General features: G+C 39.5%; 2 protein-coding genes across 4 annotated transcripts in view; one reads left to right on the forward strand and one right to left on the reverse strand.

Moving 5' to 3' along the window:
* Window positions 1–883: 883 nt before the first annotated feature.
* LOC104588656 (glucan endo-1,3-beta-glucosidase 14) lies at window positions 884–5581 on the forward strand. 3 transcript variants are annotated; one of them, XM_010246676.3, is made up of 4 exons: window positions 884–1041; window positions 1958–2988; window positions 3326–3477; window positions 5043–5581. In XM_010246676.3, the coding sequence occupies exons 1-3, from the start codon at window positions 984–986 to the stop codon at window positions 3380–3382; spliced, it is 1146 nt and encodes a 381-aa protein (XP_010244978.2). In that variant the 5' UTR covers window positions 884–983; the 3' UTR covers window positions 3383–3477; window positions 5043–5581. The 3 variants fall into 3 exon arrangements, with proteins under 3 accessions (XP_010244978.2, XP_088745906.1, XP_088745907.1); XM_088889780.1 differs by lacking the exon at window positions 5043–5581 and adding an exon at window positions 3987–4109; XM_088889781.1 differs by lacking the exon at window positions 3326–3477.
* Window positions 5582–7387: 1806 nt separating this feature from the next.
* The window catches only part of LOC104588663 (Iron-sulfur cluster biosynthesis family protein), a 45525-nt gene continuing 32195 nt past the window's right edge, over window positions 7388–20717 (reverse strand). The window contains exons 9-13 of the mRNA XM_010246688.3: window positions 15490–15632; window positions 15311–15397; window positions 15139–15202; window positions 13159–13302; window positions 7388–7890 (exon numbers count right to left, since the gene is read on the reverse strand). Coding sequence (XP_010244990.1) covers window positions 7747–7890; window positions 13159–13302; window positions 15139–15202; window positions 15311–15397; window positions 15490–15632 — 582 coding nt within the window. The 3' untranslated portion in view covers window positions 7388–7746. The remainder of the gene's footprint in view (window positions 7891–13158; window positions 13303–15138; window positions 15203–15310; window positions 15398–15489; window positions 15633–20717) is intronic.

Raw genomic sequence — 20717 nt, forward strand, 5'->3', positions numbered from 1 at the left:
GGATTATCATTAGGAAATATTTTCAATACATAGCAGGGATGTGCTGTGGAATTTTATGGGAGACAATCTTGTGGGGACTGATTTGGTCTCTATTGCAAAATGTTCTCAATACACGCTTAGGATGTACTATATAACATTTTCGGAGACTGAGGGGATATAAATCAATCGTCCCATCCACAGTCCATAACAATTGCATGAAATATTCCCAATGCACGCTAAGATATGCATGTGGGTCACTGGTGGAATGCGCTCTGTGGTGTGGTGTGCTAATCTAATCTCTCGACTGAGTACATAGTGGATCCCAATCTTATAGTGAAATGTGGGAACATGGATCACGTTGAAACTATGTTGGGAGGAGATCCCTGACTCTAATTGGTGTGATCGCTGCTCGCCGACTTTTGTCTATGATATCTAGAATTGTCTCCTGTTACATTATTTATTTGGGTCTCACAATAGATCTGATATTTGATGAATACACTAAATAAATATATAATTATTATAATGACACGTGTCCTATAAAAATGTTTGTGGTAGATTGTTGATTTTAAGGGACAGGTGTCAGCATGCTGTCATGTGGTTAGTGTGCGTACCGTATCCAGACTCCGTCTCTTTCATCGAGCATGTGGTAGGGTTTGATATGCTGCAACTCGCAACCTTCCAATAAAACATGTAGACACATCCACATCAAATGTTCAAATTAGACAACTGTAGAATTTGCTAAATCATGGTTGTAGCAGATGGGAGCTCGTTTGACCGTCCGATCCAATCTAAATCTTGTAATAAATAAATATCGTATTTAAATTTACGTTAAAATTGTCGGGTTGGGGTGGATCCATTATCCGTATCTTCCTTGACCAAAACCGAGTTCAAATCGGATCCATATCAATATCCTCTATATATGGAGAGACGTTACCAAACGATCGCTGGAATTTACGAAAGTCGGTGCCCAACTTCCCGCCGGAGGGAGCTGAGAGCAGTACACAATGATGCCGATTTCTATCCATTTTCGCGCGGTTTTTCTGACACTTCTCCTCCTTTCAGGTCTGTATGTCTTCTTCTTCTTCAAGCCACTACTTTCATGGTGGTGGCGTTCACTCTGAATCAGCTTTTTGTTGCGTTTTTGTTAGTTTCCTAGCAGAGATTAGATTTTTTTTATGTTGCATGCGTTTGGTCTCTTTGATTTTGCATTTTCAGGAGCTAAAAACGGTGGAGGATTTGATTTAGTTACTTTGCCATCTAGTCAGATGTGTCTTAACTGTATTCCTTGTTCCTTCATGGTGTCCGTTTTTTATTTCTCTCTCTGTTTGCAATGGAAATGGAGAATAGTTTGAGGAATTAGTACTGAGAATCCAAATATATTAGCTGGTTTTCCTCTGTTAGTTACTATGCTCTGCAGAGTTTCTTCTCTTAAGTTGGAAATTATTTGTGAAAAACTGAAAATTCATGTTTTTTCACTAAAATGTCTTCTTCAGTACATTATCCATAATCTTTTAAGACTTCATGTTATTTTTTTTATTGGTCATGGAGCTTGGGATCTGAAGAGGTGGATGAGTTCAAGATGATTCCAATACTGAAACAGCTGCCGCTTATAAATCCTTGGTTGATTTCTGAAAACTACAATTGACTGCATCTAGTAGCATTACACTTAAGCGGTTTCTTCTTCTTAGAACATTTGGAATCTATTTTTTTGATTAATTTCTCGTTTTTTTTTATGAAATGCCTTATTACTTGTTTCTGAATTTCTTTTAATTCAATTCATAGATATTCTGAATCTATATGCATTGAAGTTTTAGTATTTATGGTATCTCTTCTCTAACAATGCCATTCTTCCTCATCAAATTTGCCTTTTCAATTTGTCTACGTTATGAAATTTGATAGAGTTTCGTTTCTATTCTCATGAACTGTAGAAATCCTAACTTAGTGCCAATTAACTCATTCTTCTGTTATATTTTAACAGGTATAGTCGTCCAGACTCTCGGCCTTTCAGTTGGAATTAACTACGGCCAGATCGCTAATAATCTCCCATCACCTTCACGAGTCGCCTTTCTCCTGGAGTCCCTTAACATCAACAGAGTCAAACTTTATGATGCTGATCCATATGTCCTCCAGGCATTCTCAAATTCAAATGTTGAGTTCATAGTGGGGGTTGGAAATGAGTATCTTCTAAACATGACTGATTCCAATAAAGCCCAGTCCTGGCTGAAGCAGCACGTCCAGCCTTACCTTCCTCAGACGAAGATAACCTGCATCACTGTTGGAAACGAAGTCTTATCTGGTAATGATACCCAATTAATGTCCTATCTCCTTCCAGCAATGCAGTCCATCTACAGCGCACTTGTTTCCCTTGGACTAAATGATCAAGTGAATGTCACCACTGCCCATTCTCTTTCCATCTTAGCTAACTCCTTCCCCCCTTCTTCTGGGCTTTTTCAGCAAGATCTTGCTGAGTACATTCAACCCATTCTCAATTTCCACTCCCAGATTAAATCTCCTTTCCTCATCAATGCATATCCCTACTTTGCCTATAAAGCTAACCCCAACGAAGTCTCATTGGACTATGTTCTTTTCCGGCCTAACCAAGGGATGACTGATCCAAATACGAATCTAAAATATGATAACATGTTGTATGCGCAAATAGATGCTGTTTATTCAGCAATCAAGGCGATGGGGCATACTGATATAGAAGTTAGAATTTCTGAGACAGGTTGGCCTTCTAAGGGGGATCCTGATGAGGCAGGGGCCACACCAGAGAATGCCGGGATTTACAATGGGAATTTGCTGCGCAGGATAGAGGAGAAGCAGGGTACTCCATTGAAACCATCCGTGCCAATTGATATATATGTTTTTGCACTGTTCAATGAGGATCTGAAGCCAGGTCCAGCTTCGGAGAGGAACTATGGATTGTACTATCCAGATGGTACTCCTGTTTATGACATTGGATTACGTGGTTATCTCCCAGAAATAGTAGCATCAGCTTCAAAGATTAAGGTATGAACTCTGCTCCAGATCGAACTCCATGAATTCAGATAACAAACACCTTCACTGAGGTAGAATGCAACGGCAAAACCTAAAGATTGGTGGCTTGAATTCTGCTTCATAATGGCAAAGTAGGGAATCTGAAAACGGCATTATTAGCAAACCCCTCTTTCCCCCGAAGCAGAAAATATTACATTTCCATAGTAACCTGGGCCCCTAGGCACAACTGCACAATTCTTGTGCTATTATTGGCTAATCTGGTTTCCTGATATTTACATCCAATTAAGGAGCAATACAACAAAATTGAGGGCATAAATCTAACATTATCCTTGCATGTTCTATTATGCAGGTAATGTCCCTTTTGGGTATTCTTATCTTCATGTCGACATGTTTAATCTGTGATTGAGGACTTATGTCAACCACAAGAGTGAAGGATCAAGAAAAAGAACTGAAGCTGAAGTCACTCAAAATTTTCCGTATATATAATAGGAGATCTCAGAGGTGAGTGGTGCGATTTGTTTAATTTACCATTATCTTTTTGGAGGCCTTGGTCTGAGTAGGTGGAGATAAATTGAGACCCTCCGTTGATTTATTCTGCCTAAATCCTCCTAATTAGATGGTCTGACCACACAACTTTTGCTTCTTCCAGAGGATGGAAAATATTATAGTACACTAACCAGAATTCCAGATCACATGGTTAGAATCACAGTTTGGTTGGGTTAGTTCAAAGGTGGAGCCAGGGAAAATATTTCCTTTTACTTCCTTTTTATTCTGTTCCCCTCTGGCTTTGCCCTCGGTTAGATTTAACCCTAAAAGATCTACTAGGTTGGATGGGACTACGGTGAGTTGCAAGATTGTGGTTTGTAGTGCTCTGATACTTGAAAAATAAGATATCCTCACTTCTATATTTGCCTATGAAATTTGATAGTTGGGTGTGCATTTTTATTCTTATCTTACATCTATCATGCAAATGAATCTTCTCATGTAAAAATTCTTCTTGTCTGCAATAGACAAAATTTCAACTTGGCTCCTCCCCAGAAAAAGAAAGCATCGTGAGTCCATCTTTCGGCTCTGGCTACCTTCTTTTGCCTAAAGTGTGAAAGTCCAAAGCTCATCATCTTCATTAGCTTTCTTGGCAGCATCAATCACCATCTCTTGATACCAGCTTCTGGTGGTTGCTTTTATCTTTCTTTTTTCTTTCCAAAAGAGAATCAATAACATTGGCCTTTGGTTGTATGAATATGTTCTAATGACATCCTTGGTCTATTTCAAACTTAAACTGCATATGATGGTCCTAGTTCTTCCCATTTCTTTCTTTGATTTCCTTTTCTTTGCTCCTTCTCTTTCTCTTGGGGGTGGGGCTGGAGGGGAGGAGAAAAAAGCAAAACATCTTTAATGTCAAACCACCCGCACCCTCTTAGAAAAAAAAGGCTGCCCAGCTCCTTCAAAAACCAGAAAGGCCAATCTCTCCAAATTCTTTGAAATGTATTTAGAAATCATAAAGAACTGGATTGAGAAATGATAGGAGTACATAAATTTGAACTGCAAGATCAATGAGGTCGAAGATTGAACTTTCCTCAAGGAAATGTCTTGACTGTCAACCCCCTCTTCAAATACTTAGATTGAGGTATTTGGGGTACATTAGATATTTGGCTGCTCCTAACATTTGTGGAAGATCTTCTTTTCTAAAGCTTACCCATGAGATGATTCTTAGCCACAAAGTGCGTTCTTGGGGCCTTTAATCTACTGGATCATTCAAGCAGTGGAGTGAGAGGCAACTACTGTGGGGTCCAACCTTGGAAAAACAACAAATAACTCATGACTTGTCACTCTGAATGGTCTCACAGTTTCCAACTTCAAACCCATGGGACCCGCATTCCAAATTGGACCAAATTATTCCAACACATAATTTTCATTGATAGTGATGGAACCCACAAATAACAAGAGCCTCTGTTCATAAGTTGTTACAATAAATTCAATTTAATTTGCTGCATCATTCTTAATTTCTTCATCTCTTCCCCCACCTTTCCATGTGGTTAACTCATTGCTGTTTCCACATGATGCAGGGTAAGCGCAATTTCAGGAACTGCATTTCATGTTAAGCACCATCGACACCATTCTTGTTCCAGTGCAGTCTTATTCGACCACCTGTCTTACAGCTAACAGAGCATTCCTGCAACAGAGAACTAAGTTAACAATACTAGATTATGTAAAGCAATAAAGTCATTTCTGGGGAACACTGAAATAAGGAGGGAATATCCATTACTAGTTCACTTCATTAACATCCAATAAAAAGAGAAGATTGGTTGAATGTTTGAAAACAATCAGAGCTTAGATGGGGTTTCCTGTTGTAATGTAGTTTCTAGGTGTCTGACCACATCTGTATTATAATATAGAGAAAGGGATTGTTTCCTTTTATTTATTTGGTGGAGGAATAAAGGAATATTTTTTTAGGGGGGACCCTGGTTTGTGATGGGGCTTTCTTTTTCCCCACGGTGTGGCTTCACATCACAAGAAAATGGATCCCATAAATTCTTTGGAACCTTTGCATATCTTAATGCACCCATTCTCTATATCTGATAGAGATTGTATTGCCAAAAATAAATCTGAACTTCTAAGCTCTTGTTGCGCATTTCTAACCGTGTGAACTCCAATGCCTATGTGGTGATTTATGTTAGAAAGGCAAAGGCGGCCTAAAGGATGCATTTGATAAGAGTGCAAAAAGTACATGTATCGTATTGATGTAAATGCAAATTTGGTGAAAAAAAATAAGTATAAACATAAATTTGGTTGGCTGTGATGGATACAAATAAACTTTAAGACCAGAATATCTATTTTATATTGACCAACTTTGAGTGAAAAGGTGGCTTTCTTTCTCTCACGTTCCATGGGGCTACACACACTCATAACACCCCCACCCCACCCCCCATCCTGGTCCAGGTGAGATTCAATCCCAACTCTCCACTACGAATTGGGATTTTCTCCTCAAAGAGCGCATACCGATCTCAAACCCACATCCCACTGTATATTGGGAAATGTTCTCAATGTGTAGTTGATGCATGCTGTGAGGCCGGTGTGAGGAGCAGATCTGGACTCCACTACATACCATCTAGAAATCTTACCAACTAGTCAATTGATACCTTGCTTTTGAGTGAAAAGTTAGCTTTCAATTTTTGGAAGTAAGCCTTTGCTTTCATTTTGATTGTAAAAGTGTGAAAAAAAATAATCTTACTTTTATTTTATATATGTTTTTATTGTACATATTTATTTTTGTACTCTTTTCAAATTGAGCCTAAATAATTACAAAACTGAAATGCAGTATAGGCAGCCTAATTATTCATATAACATGCCTCTTATTATCACGAGGAAGGAAAGAGAGGAATCCGGATCTGGTCCCAAAACAGGAGAGAGAGAGAGAGAGAGAGCGACAGGTGTTGAGCCCACAACCAAGTCTGTAAAGGGAGATGCTCTTTCCAATGAAGGAAAAAAGAAAAGTGGATTCGCCTTTGAGTTTCTCTTAAGCTTGTCAGTGTAGTGAGAAACAAGCAACAAATTAGTGATGACGTACCAAACAGTGCACTCCAACATCAATATGCCGTTTTATAGGGAAACTCTATTTTTTTTTTTTTTTCAGGGGGAGAGTACAGATTTAGATCAGCCAACAATGGTCAGTCTCAATTTACCAGCAGATGCAATATGCACATTGTGTTGATATATGCATGGCAATTAATATACCAACTTGGATCGTTTGAGTGTTGATCCGATTCATTTTACATTTGACAGTCTTAGGACTTCAAAGTGCATGTATCCCTCCAAAATCTAAACCCTAATGCAGTTTACCCAGAGAGTCTTGCATGAACGAAGCCCGAAAATGCATACGAAGCCGTCTTCTAGTTTTACTTCGATCTTCAGAGACGACCCATGTGGCTAAATGTCAAGAATATTAATTGCAAAAATAACAAAGGAAGCCAAGTTCGTACCAGAGACCTTGAAATTGTCGGAGTCTGCTCAAGAAGAGAGGAAAATTTTAGTGGGTGCTTGAAAGCTGTGACTGTGAATCAGCACTCCTCAGTCCTCACTTATCAAAAAGAAATGAAACCCGAATAGTTAAGCTAAGCAGCTTTAATTTCAACTATATTGGGTTCTTTTTTCTAAATTCTAATTAAAGAGACAAATGTGGCATTCTTAATTCAATCATGCATCCACCATCCACGAGTCGTCATCTCAGGTAATTTCATGTGGTAACTGGTACCACGCTCTGCTTGTGAAATGCATTATTTTTTATTAAGTCTATGCTTAGTTGCCATTTTGTTATTGCCCATCTTTTAGCAAGTACTATTTATGGGTTTTTTGCTCATAGAGTTCAGGTACAGTAGGGATGGAGTGTCCAAAATTGACGGGAAACAAACAGTAATAAACTAATAATATTTTTATTTTCATTTCATTCTGTGTATTAAATAACAATTCCTGTTTCTCATTTGAGGTGGTTTATAATAAACAATGATTGCTATTGAATCAAAGGATAAAGCGTACTTAGATATGGGTCTGTGTATAAAGCAATAAATAAACATGTTACAACTGGCATCTTCCCACTGCCAATTCCAACCTGTTGGTTGCAATGTAATGCATGTGCCAAAAATAATGTACAATAGATACAGCAAACCTCTCTGAGAGAAACTGGATTCCAAGCCTGCAGTGCTAATTTTCTTTTCTGATAAGCTACCCTATTCCTCCTGTTGTACATGATCAATGGTTGTACCAAGGGTCTTCTCAATCCCATTTCTCAAGCTCCCGAAATCTCCGGTCCCATTCTCGGGCTTCATAGTCTTGTTCATAAAAATCCTTGTCAGTGCTATACACAATGCGGTCTGGCCCAATGACAGTTCGTTGAGCCATGTCTCGAGCACTTAGAAGCTGAACATATAGAATAAACGTAAGTTGAATAGGGCCATTCAATAAAAGTGTAGACAAGCAACCCTAAACCAAAACTGACTCTACATCTGAAGAGAAAGCTTCAATTTTGTCATTGGTTGAAGGGAAAAACTAAATTGCTCTGTTTCTTAGTAAATATGAGTTGTTATTGTTTTTGTTGTTGCTGCTGCTGCTGTTGTTAAGAAGTGACATAAGGTGGGGGATATGGGTACATACGAAGAGAAGCGCATTTCTTAGTAATCTGCAACTTTGGACTGTCGCTACAACAGGCGGCAACTGGCAACTAATAGTCTAATACCATGGGAAAGTAGATAATATGAGGGCAGAAGGGAGGGTGGGGAATCAGATTACAAACTCTCACCTTCTCCATGAAAACATATTTATTAAAAGACTCCAATTGCTGTATTGACCCCATATAGTTGTGATAAGGCGTGGATGATGATGATGATGAATTGCAGTATTGGAATCAATTTTCGAGTTTTTTCTTTTTCTTAAAAATTAAGAGAGCAATAGTATACAGTTATGCACCCAGTTTTTAATACTATATGTGTATACTCTCAGGTCCAAGGCCAGAAACTGAATTTACGTAAATGGAAATAAGGAATTTAGTTAAAACCGTGATGTAGAAGATTTAAGAGCATTGAAGAACAATACCTAGATAAGCTGAATGATCAGCTGTCCAATTAAATTTGTATTTTGGAGTTCACAGCTCCTTTTATTTTTTATTTTTTTATCAGCAACAGAAAAAATCCTTTTTTATTTAGGAAGAAAGTTTACAATATGTGTAGCCTCAGCTACACCAAACTCTTAGAACAATAGCATAACCATATTTTTATAGTTACAGCTGAGCCTAAAAACAATTCCCTCTATTGACATTCACGGCTCCATATTGCAGACATAGCAGAGATATGAAAGAAAGATGAGAATGATGTAGAAGATTTAAGAGCATTGAAGAATTTTACCTAGCTAAGCTGAATGATCAGCTATTCAATTAAATTTGTATTTTGGAGTTCACGGCTCCATATTGCAGACATAGCAGAGATATGAAAGAGAGATGAGAATGATGCCCCATTTTCATAAGGAACTTAAATGACTAGGAAATGGGACAATGGATGGGATTAATGCAAATCTTGAGCACATTCAGGGGGGACAGATCAAGAAGTACAAATTGGTTTTGGCAGCTCTTCCCAAAGTTGCCTTCTTTATGTAGGCAGCATCACTGGGGAAGTGTTTATCAGCTGAAATTCTGGTGAAGAGAGGAACGATGGTGGAGCCTAGTAGATGTGCAATGTGTGATGAAGAAGACTCAGGAGTGGAACATCTATTCATGCATTACAAGTATGCAAGGGAGATGTGGCTGAAATCATTGAGGCTGTTTGGGGTGCAGTTCTCCACTTCTGCTTCCTGAAAGGACTGATGAAGTTACTATGGTACTGAAATCTAGCTGGTCTGTTTAAGAAAGGGAAAGTAATTTGGGGGGTTATTCCACCAGCTGTGCTGTGGTCAATCTCGACAGAGAGAAACAGGAGAAGTTTTGAAGACATGTACAACATAGTAGACTCAGTAATGAAAGGTTTTTGGGGTAGAATATACTCTTGGTCTTGGGTGACATCACATAGACTTTTCAAGAATATACTATATAGCTCTTTTTTTTTGAACGCAGTAATCTTTTTGAATCTACTTGATTGAAATGGGCTCTAAGTTGACGTGGCTAAGTTGGGAAAGAGCCGTTTGTGCTCTAAGTCTCTCTCCGAACCGGCTTTAAGAAAGGTCGAGCCGGTCGGGCCAGTGGTTGAGCTGTCTTTCGGTTTTAAAAGCCCACATGACAACTTAAGTCATCACGTGGGGCGGGGCAGGCATGGGGCGATGATAGATGACAACTTTCATCTATCATCGTCTAAGTCTCGCCCTCTCGACTGTGGAGGGGCGAAGTCAGCGAACAAGGATGGAGAACGCCGGCCTCTGTGCTGGGTCCGACGGGCAGCCGGCGATGAGCAAAATCTCAGCATTTCTGATCGCCCGAACCCGCGCTATTCAAGAGACAGACCAGAAGAGAAAGAAGAGGCTGATCAAGGTTGGTTGAGCTGCGGTTCAGATTCTGATCATGATGAAATTTCAGATGCCTGTGGGAGTTTAGGCAGTGCGGCAGTTGAAGTCTTTCTAAAGGTCAGAACAGGGATTCATTTAGCCTGGACTGTTTGTTCTTAGGGGATTCGGTGGGGGAAGGAAAGGTGGAGGGGGAGGAGCGGGAGTTTGATTTTAACCCATTACTGGCTGAGCCCCCCCTCAGTTCTAGTGCTTTGCAAGAGGCCGAAAAGGAGGTTGCTCGGGTCTTCTCAGAGCAGAACAAGGGTACTTCATAGAGAGGTACATACTTGGGTACAGAAAGGGGTCTTTGTGTTGATACAGCGACAGGGATTTCCCTCCCCCATCTCTGGGAGACAGAGTGCTCTATTTTCTCAAAAAAGAAAGTGACTACCTCTCCTTCGCCTTTGCTCTCTCCTCACTTCTCTACCTCAGGTAAATCCCTCAACTCTGTCAATTCAGTTTTGGATACTGATGAGCGCTCTGTATCTCTTGTACCAGATTCTCTTCCCAACCAAGAGTTGGAAGCCCTTGGTCTGAAAGCCACAGTGAGTCTACAAGGGGGGGAAGTGGGTGAGGAAACTTGCAGAGAGACAATAATTTGGGAAATCTTAGAAAGCCTCTTGGGTGAAGTGGAAAGGAAGGACTTGCAGAGAGGGAGCCTGGAGGGGACAGACAAGGCTGTGGTTGGAGGTAATGTGAGAAGGAACAAGAAGCTTCCTAGGAGTGAGGAAAGTGCTTATTTAGAAAAAGAGGAAACTTTTGGGGAAGAGTCAGTTGCAGAGTTTGTGAAAAAGTTGGGGTGCAAGCTGAAGAACCCGAATGATCTAAAAGCCTACATGCAAAATAAAGAGGACAGCAAGATGAAGTTTAGAAGGCCGAGTGAAGTGGAGAGATTAAAAAAAGATATTGAGGGGGACAAGAAGTTCGAAGTAAAAGGGATTAGAAGAAAATGGTCTAAATAGTTCCTGGAGGAGTTAGGGTTAAAGCTTATAGTTTTCAATGAGAATCCTAAGTTGGAATGTGAGGGGGTTGGGCAGCATTAGGAAGAGAGCAACAATCAAAGAGGTAATTAAGAAGTTTAATCTGGATGTGGTTATGCTTCAGGAGTCCAAAAGAATGGATTTTGATTGCAGTTGGGCAAGGAGCGTGTGGAGTTCTAGAGGTATGAAGTGGGTGGCTGCTCCTTCGTGGGGTTCCTCGGGAGGGATTGTGACCCTGTGGAAAGAAGAGATACTCTTAGGTGTGGAGGAGCTAATTGGAGATCACTCCGTCTCCCTGAAGTTCAAACAGGTGGTCGATGGGTATGAATGGGTACTAACAAATGTGTATGGCCCCAATGACTATAGGCAAAGGGAGAAATTATGGGAAGAATTGAGTGACATTAGAGGCCTTTGGGATGGACCCTGGTGTGTATGTGTGTGTGGGGGGGGGGGACTTTAATGTAGTGAGATTTATGGAGGAAACCGACAACCCCAGACAGAAAGTGACAACAAGTATGAGGAAGTTCAACCAATTTGTGGACTCTTTTAATCTCAATGAACTTCCTTTCCTAAAATAATAACTTCACTTGGTCCAACCTTCAATCTCGGCCAATTTGCTCTAAGTTGGACAGATTTTTGTTCTCAACAGATTGGGAGGAACATTGGGGCAATATTACTTCTAGGGCTCTCCCTAGACTTACTTCAGACCACTGGCCAATAGTTTTGGTCAAGGAGGAATTAAGAGGAGTAGGGCCTACCCCTTTCAAGTTTGAAAATATGTGGTTGTCTCATCCGGGTTTCACTGAGAAAATCAGAGAGTGGTGGGAGCAAGCTAATCCGGTAGTTGATTGGGAGGGAATGAGGTTCCACAAGAAACTCCAATACCTAAAATCTCAATTAAAGGAGTGGAATAGGCTGGAGTTTGGAAGATTAGAAGAGAGAAAGCAAGTTCTGGTGGAGAAAATCGAGGATTTGGACCTGAAGGACGAGAGAGGCCCCTTTGGAGAGGAAGAAAGGAAGTTGAGATGGGTTTTTAAGGAGGCAGATGTGCTCTTTGTAAAGCTGATGGGGAATCTAGCTACTACCTCATGGTCTCTTGTAAGGTTGCTAAATCTGTTTGGGAGTGGGTTTTCTCCCGTTTTGGGCGTTCTTGGTATCCTCCGAAGACTGTCCAAGGCTTCTTTTCTCCTTCTTTTTTCAGTTGGCCTAAGAAGCGAGGGAAGACTATGTGGAGGTGTATTAGGGCAGCGGTTTGCTGGTCTTTGTGGGAAGAAAGAAACGCATTTTTTCTGACAAGGAAAAAACTTTGGAAGATTTGTTAGATCGAATCCTCATAAGAGCGGTCCACTGGCTAAAATCTTTGGAGTTGTTTTCAGATTGTCTTATGGATGACTTACTAAGAAACTGGAAAGAGATTGCTTTCACTGCTAGATGCAAGAGGACTCTTTGTCCGTCCTGGTCCCCTCCCCCCTCGAGCTTTATAAAGCTAAATTTTGATAGCAGCAGTGTAAGGAATCCAGGGCCCTCTGGGATTGGAGGAGTCTTCAGGAATGAGGAAGGGATTGTTATTGCTTTATTCTCTGGCCCTATTGGAGAAGGTGACTCTCTTAGGGCTGAGATCCTTGCAGCGCTTGAAGGAATTCGAAGAGCAAAAGATCTAAATATTAGCCGTTTGATTCTGGAAGGTGACTCAAAGGTGGTGGTTAATTGGTTGAAGACAGAGGACAGTGGTTTGTGGAACTTTAACAATGAGAAAAAACAGTTCCTATGGCTGGGTAGGGACATTGAGATTCAGTACAGCTGGGTGAAGAGGAGTGTCAACTCATTTGTGGATGGGTTGGCCAAGCAAGGAGTGAATAGGGAGGCTGTTTTTTGTGCTAGTTTTTAATTTTCTTTGCATTCCCTGTGTTTTCTGTTTTGGGGGAGCTAAGTTATTTTATCTCCCTTTGTATTCTTTTCCCTCTATTCTCTTAATTTAATGAAGTTGATGTTATTGATCAAAAAAAAAAAAAAGGGCTTTTGGGATGTAAGAACTACAAAGAAAATTCTGATCCCTGCCCAGTGCCTTATATTTGTTTTTATTTGTTTTCCTTATTAATGAAATGCTTTACCTTTTTTTCAAAAAAAAAAAACAAAATAAAAGAGAGATGAGAAGAAATAATGTTATATTTATTGCAATTACCTTTCGCCTCAGGGACAAATCTGGCACCTCCAGTGCCCGAGCTCGCTGTTCCCTTGCCTGATTCCTCTTCTCTATTTCAGCATTTGTCTTGCGAAGGAGAAACCAGCGGAAAAGGGGAATTGCAAAGAAAGAAGCAGCATAAATCTGCATTAATTTTATATCATTAGTAGGAATGGAACAAAGTAGAACCGATGCAACCCAGAGTCACAGAAAATAATCACAGGTTTCAATTTCATCTTCTTAAAAGCACATAATTCTCTGCCAGAGTCAGAAGCATTCATTTTATATTTTTATTATTAGCATTCATTTTATATTTTTATTATTAACATTCATTTTAGTACTATTTGCATTCATATTCTTAATACAATATACTTTACCCATCTTCAAGAGAGAGAGAGAGAGCATTCATTTTATATTATTATTAACTTAATGATGTTTCTCAATTCTGATACAAAGGAAACCTTGCAAAAGTACACAGTAATGATGGTGGCTCATTGGGTGAAAATTCTGCCAATCTTTGAACCATTCTCATTGGAGGACATTGTAAGAGGTGGAAACAGGTAGCAACTTTGAACTCAGCAATCAGGTCTAATCCTTCTTGTGGGTTCTACTTAACATGAACCAAATCAAACTCAATTTTGATGGAAGCGGCTTAGGTAATTCAGGATTTTCTGGTGTTGGTGGGGCTTTACGGATCATTATGGCAGAATTTTGGTCCTATTTTCTGGGAGCCTGGATCTCCTTCAAGCAAAAATTCTGCTCACACAGCATCCGACCACACATTGAGAATATCTCCCATACATTATGTTTAATTCATGGGACATGTTTCCAATGTACAGAGAGGTAACCATGCTTTCATGGCGTGTGCAGAGTTTTTTCTTGCAGAGAATGCCATCACATTTTCTGGTCTGATTGGATATGGTGATTCTCTAAGGGCTGAATTGTCAGCTCTATTACAAGGAATTGAAGTGGGGAAAACCCTAGGCTTTTCAGATATCATAGTGGAGGGTGACTCAAGTATTGTGGTGAACTGTCTAATGAATGATAAACCAGGTCCATGACGACACAGACATACAATAAGAGAAATCAAGAAGCTGACAAATGAATGAGTTCAATACTAGTTGTCTAGAAGAGAAACAAATAGACTGGCAGATGCCTTAACCAAATAAGGAGCTGTTGTTAGGGGTGTGATGGAGACTATCAGTTATAACTTTTATAAAGCTACTGTAAAGAATTATAAGGTTGGGGTGTAAAGGCTTAGGTAGCGAAGCCTGCCTAAAGACTGTACTTGTAATTTTAGCTATGTACATTTTTTATCAATAATTAGCTATGTACGTTACACATAATTTACATTAACAAAATTGAAAGGCACCCAAAAATAAAATAAATAAATAAACAGCACACAGTTCCTGGAGAATGTTAAGTGTCTTTATCCTAGACAATTTGCAGCTCATTTTAATGCATCAATTAAAAGGTCCGATTCCTGAATGTATAACAATTGATCATTTAGAAGAAAGAAGCAAACATAAGTTGTTGGATATTTACAGGAATAAAAGAACAGGGCATGTAACTTTTTCTTAAGTTTCAATGTATCTCAACACCATTGATGTCCATAAAACTGGCGCACTTTTGGGTTTCAGGAGTAGGATGGAGTTAATCCTAACGGTTCCAGAGCTATTCATTGATAAAATGATTGAAACAGCCAAGTTATTTACAGCTGATCTAACATGTTTTAACTTCCAATACTTGATGTGATCCCATCCTGGTATAAAATCATATATTGGCTTCAAGTGTTGCTAATCCAATGTAATCTAATCAGCCCTCAGCAATGTTGGGAGTCTACAAAAATTACGAGTCTCAAGGAGAATCAACTAAGATCTCCATACAGTGGAATCAGGAAACAAAATACAGTCAATAGCTATATGATTGACTAATTGACAACAAGCAACTTATTCATTTCTGCAGTAAATCAGGGCAAACCTGAAGTAGAGGAAATATGTTGGTGACAAATGAAATAAACCCACTCTGTGTAACTGCAGTATTTCTTGAAATAGAAAGAGAATTATTGATGTTAGAGATGCAAAATAATAGGAAGACACTTTATCATTAAAAAGAGGCAGTAGAGAAAATATTAGGGCAAGTAGAAGCTTACTTTAACATGGTACCAAGAATAATAACTCCAAAAAGATTTAGTCCACCCAATCCTATAACCATTGCCCTCTCTGAGGTCCCTGTGTTACTGCAGAACATCAACTGCCCATGTCAGACAGCATAGTTAAAAACAAAATTTACTACCTGATTTAGAGATTCATTTGAGGATTAGAAGGAAACCTGAATCGCCATATCTTCTCCTTGAAAAATTTCTCAACCCCTCCAACCCAATCAGCCCATCTTTTCCCAACGTATTCTTTCTTTCCACTCCTCTGAGAAGAAGCTGTTCTCTGAAGTGATGGGAATCGGTAGAGAATGTTTCCCTGTTTGACAAGAAGATATATGAAGAAAAATAGTTCTTGAAATTATATGTAGCACAATGTAGAAGAATTTCATGTCAGATATTAGGAGAGACAGAAAAATGTTACTTGATGAATAATTGGTTCAAACTGATCCTAAAACATAATGATATAGTGATGAAACCCAGCGAGACATTGATTTTTTGGGGATTAAAAGATAAGAGGATGGTTGGATTAGATCGGGTTCACCCAATCTAGAGTGGGGGAACACCAGAAGAATCTAATAAAAGAAAAAAAAAATTGAAGAATTTGTCTATTGGGACTTGCCTGAATTAATTCTTGCTTCTAGGAATCCTAAATGAACTCTATTGAAGAATTTATGGGCTTTTGATAGCTTAATCGCTACAAGCTGACTTTTTGTTGATAAAAAAAATAAAAGAAATACTTGTGAATAAAAAATAATTATTAGAACACCAAATAATATTAAGAAAACACTCAAGCAGCAACAACCTTGCCAGTACAAACATTCCGAACCACTAATCCTCACCATCCTCAGAGCATAAATAGAGGTTCAAATAATGAACAAAAAGAAATCTTCAACATGAAGAAAAACCAGATGCACCAAAAATCTGAAATACCAATCAAACTTCACCAAGAAAAAAACTCAAACCTTCTCAACAATCAAATTAAATCTCATAAAAAATTTGCAACTTTTTCTCAATTCATTTCTATTAACTCAACCTTCAACTTCAAACTTCTAATTAGTTAAAGCCCTCTCCTCAATGAATTTCTTGTGCCCCCCATTTAACAATTCCATAACCTCCTAAACTTCCTCTCTGTTATTCCCACTACTTGTACCCTTAATTCCACCCTCCTCACCCCCTCTCTTACTCCCCATAATTCTTTGTGTGATTCTTCAAGAATTAGAGAGAAAGAAGAGAAAATAAAAACCTAGAACCACTCAGTGGGGTTCTAGAATCACTATGAAGTGTGGGAATCACTTAACCAAAAAACAAACAAACAAAGAAATGTAACTTCTGTTTTCTGGGTAGAAATAAGAGAAAATAGAGAAGAAGCAGAGAAAGGAAGAGAGTAGACAGAAGAGAAGAGAAGAAGAGAAACAGAAAAATGAAGAGGCAAAAAACTTAGCTGGTGGCGCCAGATTTTTCTTATATATTAGGGCAACACACTAATCACATAATAAAGAGTAAAAAGACCACAGTACCCCTGCGGCCCATAATACATAAAAAACTAACAGTTTTAACACTCCCCCTCCAGTTGGGACATAGATGTCAATTATGCCCAACTTGTCACACAAGTCATTGTGCCACAGATGATGAAGGCCCTTTGTGAAGATATTTGCCAAGTTGTTCTTCAGAGCTAGCATAGGGAGTACACACTTCTCCACTTATGATTTTCTCCTTGATGAAATGCTTGTCAACTTCAATATGTTTAGTTCTATCATGGACAATTGGGTTGGCTGCAATGTTGATAGCAGCCTTTATTGTCACAATGAAGTGATATGGGACTATCAACAGTAAATCCCAGTTCACCTAACAAGCTCTTTATCCACATAACCTCAGCAACTCCATGGGGCATAGCTCTATATTTTTCTTCTGCACTGGACCTAGCCACCACATTTTATTTTTTGCTTCTCCAAGGAAATAGCGCAAGGGACCTAGATCTTTCCCCTCAAATTGTGTGGCTAAGAACTCTTTTAATTTTTGTATTTCTAATGTCTAGTCACCAGTAACTACTATGTCATCAACATACATAATTAGAGTTGCAATTTTTCCTTCACCCTTCTTCACAAATAGTGTATGGTCTAACTGACACTGTTTAAACCCCATTTGTTGAACAACTAAATCAAACCTGCTAAACCAAGCCCCCGGTGACTGCTTTAACTTGTACAAGGATTTTTTCAACCTGCATACCTTTTGCTCACTACCTTTTGCACAAAAACCTGAGACTGGGCCATGTACACTTCTTCTAAATCACCATTCAAGAAAGCATTTTTTGTGTCTAGTTGATGAAGGTCCCAATCAAAATTAGCTGCCAAAGAAAGGACTCTAATGAAGTTCATCTTGGCAACAGGCACAAAAGTCTTTGCATAGTCCACACCATACACTTGTGTAAACCCTTTTGCTACCAACCTAGCGTTGTACACTCCATTGTACCATCACCCATCACCAACCTAGCCTTCTACCAACTCCTAAGTGCCATTTTTATGTAAGGCATCAATTTCTTCATCACATCTGTCCATTCAAGTATAGATAAGGCTTCTGCCACATTCTTCGGGATAGAAACATTGTCAATGGAGGTAAGAAAAGCACAAAAAGAAGGTGAAACATAATCATAGGAAACAAAATGAGAGATAGGATGCTTAATAGTATAAGATCTAACACCCTTTCTCTTACCAATAGGAACATCCAAATTATAAATAGGAAAAGTATCAACATCAATAGGGTCAGACATATCAATAGGAACAAGAATACCTAGGTGAGGAAGATTTGCCTATGGAGAGTCTGATGGTATTGGTGGCATAGCTTCAGGTTGTTCCATGGTTGTTGAACTTTGTTGGCCCTTATTACAATAGAAGAAGACACGAAATGGAGGAGGATCAGAAAGAGAAGGGAGTTGGACTTGAGCTTGAGCATGTTTCTCCTCCACCCTACTCTCCCCTTGAGAAAAAAACATGAAAAAAAGGAACATTCTCAAAAAAGGAGACATCCATGGAAATAATACTTACGAGAAACAGGATCAAAGCACCGATAGCCCTTTTGAGATGAAGGATAACCCAAGAAAACACACAAGATAGCATGGGGGTCAAGTTTACCACGAGTAGGAGATAAGTTATGGACAAAGCACCGACAACCAAACACACGCATTGGAATGGAGAAACAAGGAGCCTTGGGAAACATCAGCTGATGTGGGGCCTTGTACCCTAACATCCGAGATGGCATACGGTTGATAATATATGCAGTAGACGTAATAGTTTCCATCCAAAAACGTTTAGGAACATTCATGTGCAATAACAGCCCACGAGCAACTTCAAGAAGGTGTTAGTTCTTTCTTTTAGGAACACCGTTTTGTCGAGATGTTTTAGCACAAGAGCTTTGATGAAGAGAACCGCATGAGGCAAAGAATTCTACGAGATCACTATGGAAATATTCTTTCGCATTGTCAAACACAGACTAGAAGATGTGGATTTCAGTCTGAAACTGGGTAAATACCATGCATTGAAAAATTTGCACAATTTGAACCATCTTTCTAGCAACCTATTCTTTTTGTACATTTTTGGGAAGCTTATTGAGGAGGAGGAAGGAAACTTTGCATTATGGATTTCTTATATTCTAACAGGTATTGGAGCAAACCTTGTTTCCTGGTTAGTTCTTCCAAGAAATGCAGTCTCAATTGGAGACTCTGGTGCAGTTTTTGGACTCTTTGCTATTAGTGTCCTTGTCAAGGTTGGTCAATTCTTACTACCGAAAAACATAATCAGGAGAAAGGACTAAAGTTTACTTTTTAACTACCTACAATATTGGGTATGTCAAGGTAGAAATATCTTGTCCAGGGATGCTTTAGTTCAAGGCCGATGAGTCTCATCAGGGTGGAGGTAGTATTCTGGTAGTTGAGAGGAAGAACATGGGAGAGTTCGTGGAGGTAGGCTGATGGAAAAAATCCTTGAAGATTGAAGCAAAGGAGTTTTTATTTGAGGAGCATAGATTAAATGGTCAGCTGAGCTTGAAAATCAGGGAAGCAAAGAAAGGGCTGGTGTTGTTAGAAGGTTTGAGGGTAATTGAAGGGTTTAAAGAGTTTGTGAAAGATGCAAGTAACAAAGGCAAACAAAATAGCTGGAAAGAGTTTATCTCAGAAATTGGAAGAAGGTTTGTAGTAGAGTGTAAGAGAAACACCAAAGGCTTCTTCATTTCTTTGACAAAATATTTTGGCAAGGGTAGGAAGCAGATGGTCTGCTTCCCAGAGGGAAGGAAAAGTCAGGGATGGAAGGCAGTTCATGGAGTATTATGTGGACTGCTGCAACGGTTGGGTGCTAAAAGAGAAGTAAAAGAAAGAAGGAAAGCGGTTCTACTAGCCTGGACAGCAATAATAAGCAAGAGACTCTCATAGTGACAGCTGGGGCAGGTAAACACAGAATGGGAGTAAACATACAGAGAGGAGATTGGGAAAGCAAACTGATAGTTAAAGCTTCAGGTCACATTTTAGATTGGAGGAAAGTTGAAGAAGTGTTAACAGCATGCTTGAAATTGAAAAATACATTTATTTTAACACCATTTGAGAAAGATAAGGCTTTGCTGGATTTGCTTGAGAATAGAGTAGAAGTTGAGGCTCTCAATATCCAAGCTGAACTTGGGAACCTCACATTATCAAGATGGTGTCCGGGGTCAAACTCCAAGGATCTCTTTGTTGAAGATGGAGTACTGGTGCGTCTTTTAGGCCTTCCCTTTCACTTGTGGAAGCAAGAAATTGCTGAAGCCATTGCTTTGATGTGTGGAGGATCACTAGGAGGTGTTTTTTGGGAGACCTCTTTTCAGCTTCCATTCCATTGAATGGAGTAAAAACCTGAGGAGATTCCTCAGAAGATAGAGGTGTGATTTGAAGGAAAATTTTACTCAGTATGGCTGGCTTCTTCCATTGAATATGTGCTTTGGAAAGAGGCTCGTAGGGAGGGAGATGATAAGGTTGAAGAAGAATTGTGTGGCAATAAAGGATTGGATGGTTCAAACAAGAATAGCTCTTTCACTGAAATGGATAAACAAGTGCTGGAGAAACAAAAAGGCAGTTTTCAGGGGAAGTATGTGTGTAGAAGCAGTAAACAATCCGGGGGGCGGCAGGTCCTTTGCACAGGTGGTAACAGGCGCCAATATGCCTTTTTTAAACAAGGAGAAGGGGTTGGTTCAGGGAGGAACCGAACCCAGGCCTAACAAAACCAAACTGGGCCATGGGCTGAATGTGCATGACTTTTTTAAAAGTCACGTGAACCCGCAGTCTTATAAGCAAGGGCCGAGTGCTAGTAAAGGCCCAGTGGGCTTCGGGCGCTTTAAAGAAATCCCTAAAATCTCAGGGGCGGAGGCTGTACCTGGGCCACAA

This window comes from Nelumbo nucifera, chromosome 6 (assembly GCF_055504915.1).
Source record: "Nelumbo nucifera cultivar China Antique chromosome 6, China Antique-T2T, whole genome shotgun sequence".
Classification (NCBI taxonomy): domain Eukaryota; kingdom Viridiplantae; phylum Streptophyta; class Magnoliopsida; order Proteales; family Nelumbonaceae; genus Nelumbo; species Nelumbo nucifera.

Bases quoted from the DNA above. Each gene is read 5' to 3' on its own strand.
- LOC104588656 (XM_010246676.3), top strand. From the start codon at position 984: ATGATGCCGATTTCTATCCATTTTCGCGCGGTTTTTCTGACACTTCTC. The intron at 1,042-1,957 runs GTCTGTATGTCT...ATATTTTAACAG, and splicing joins GACACTTCTCCTCCTTTCAG to GTATAGTCGTCCAGACTCTC. The intron at 2,989-3,325 runs GTATGAACTCTG...TCTATTATGCAG, and splicing joins CATCAGCTTCAAAGATTAAG to GTAATGTCCCTTTTGGGTAT.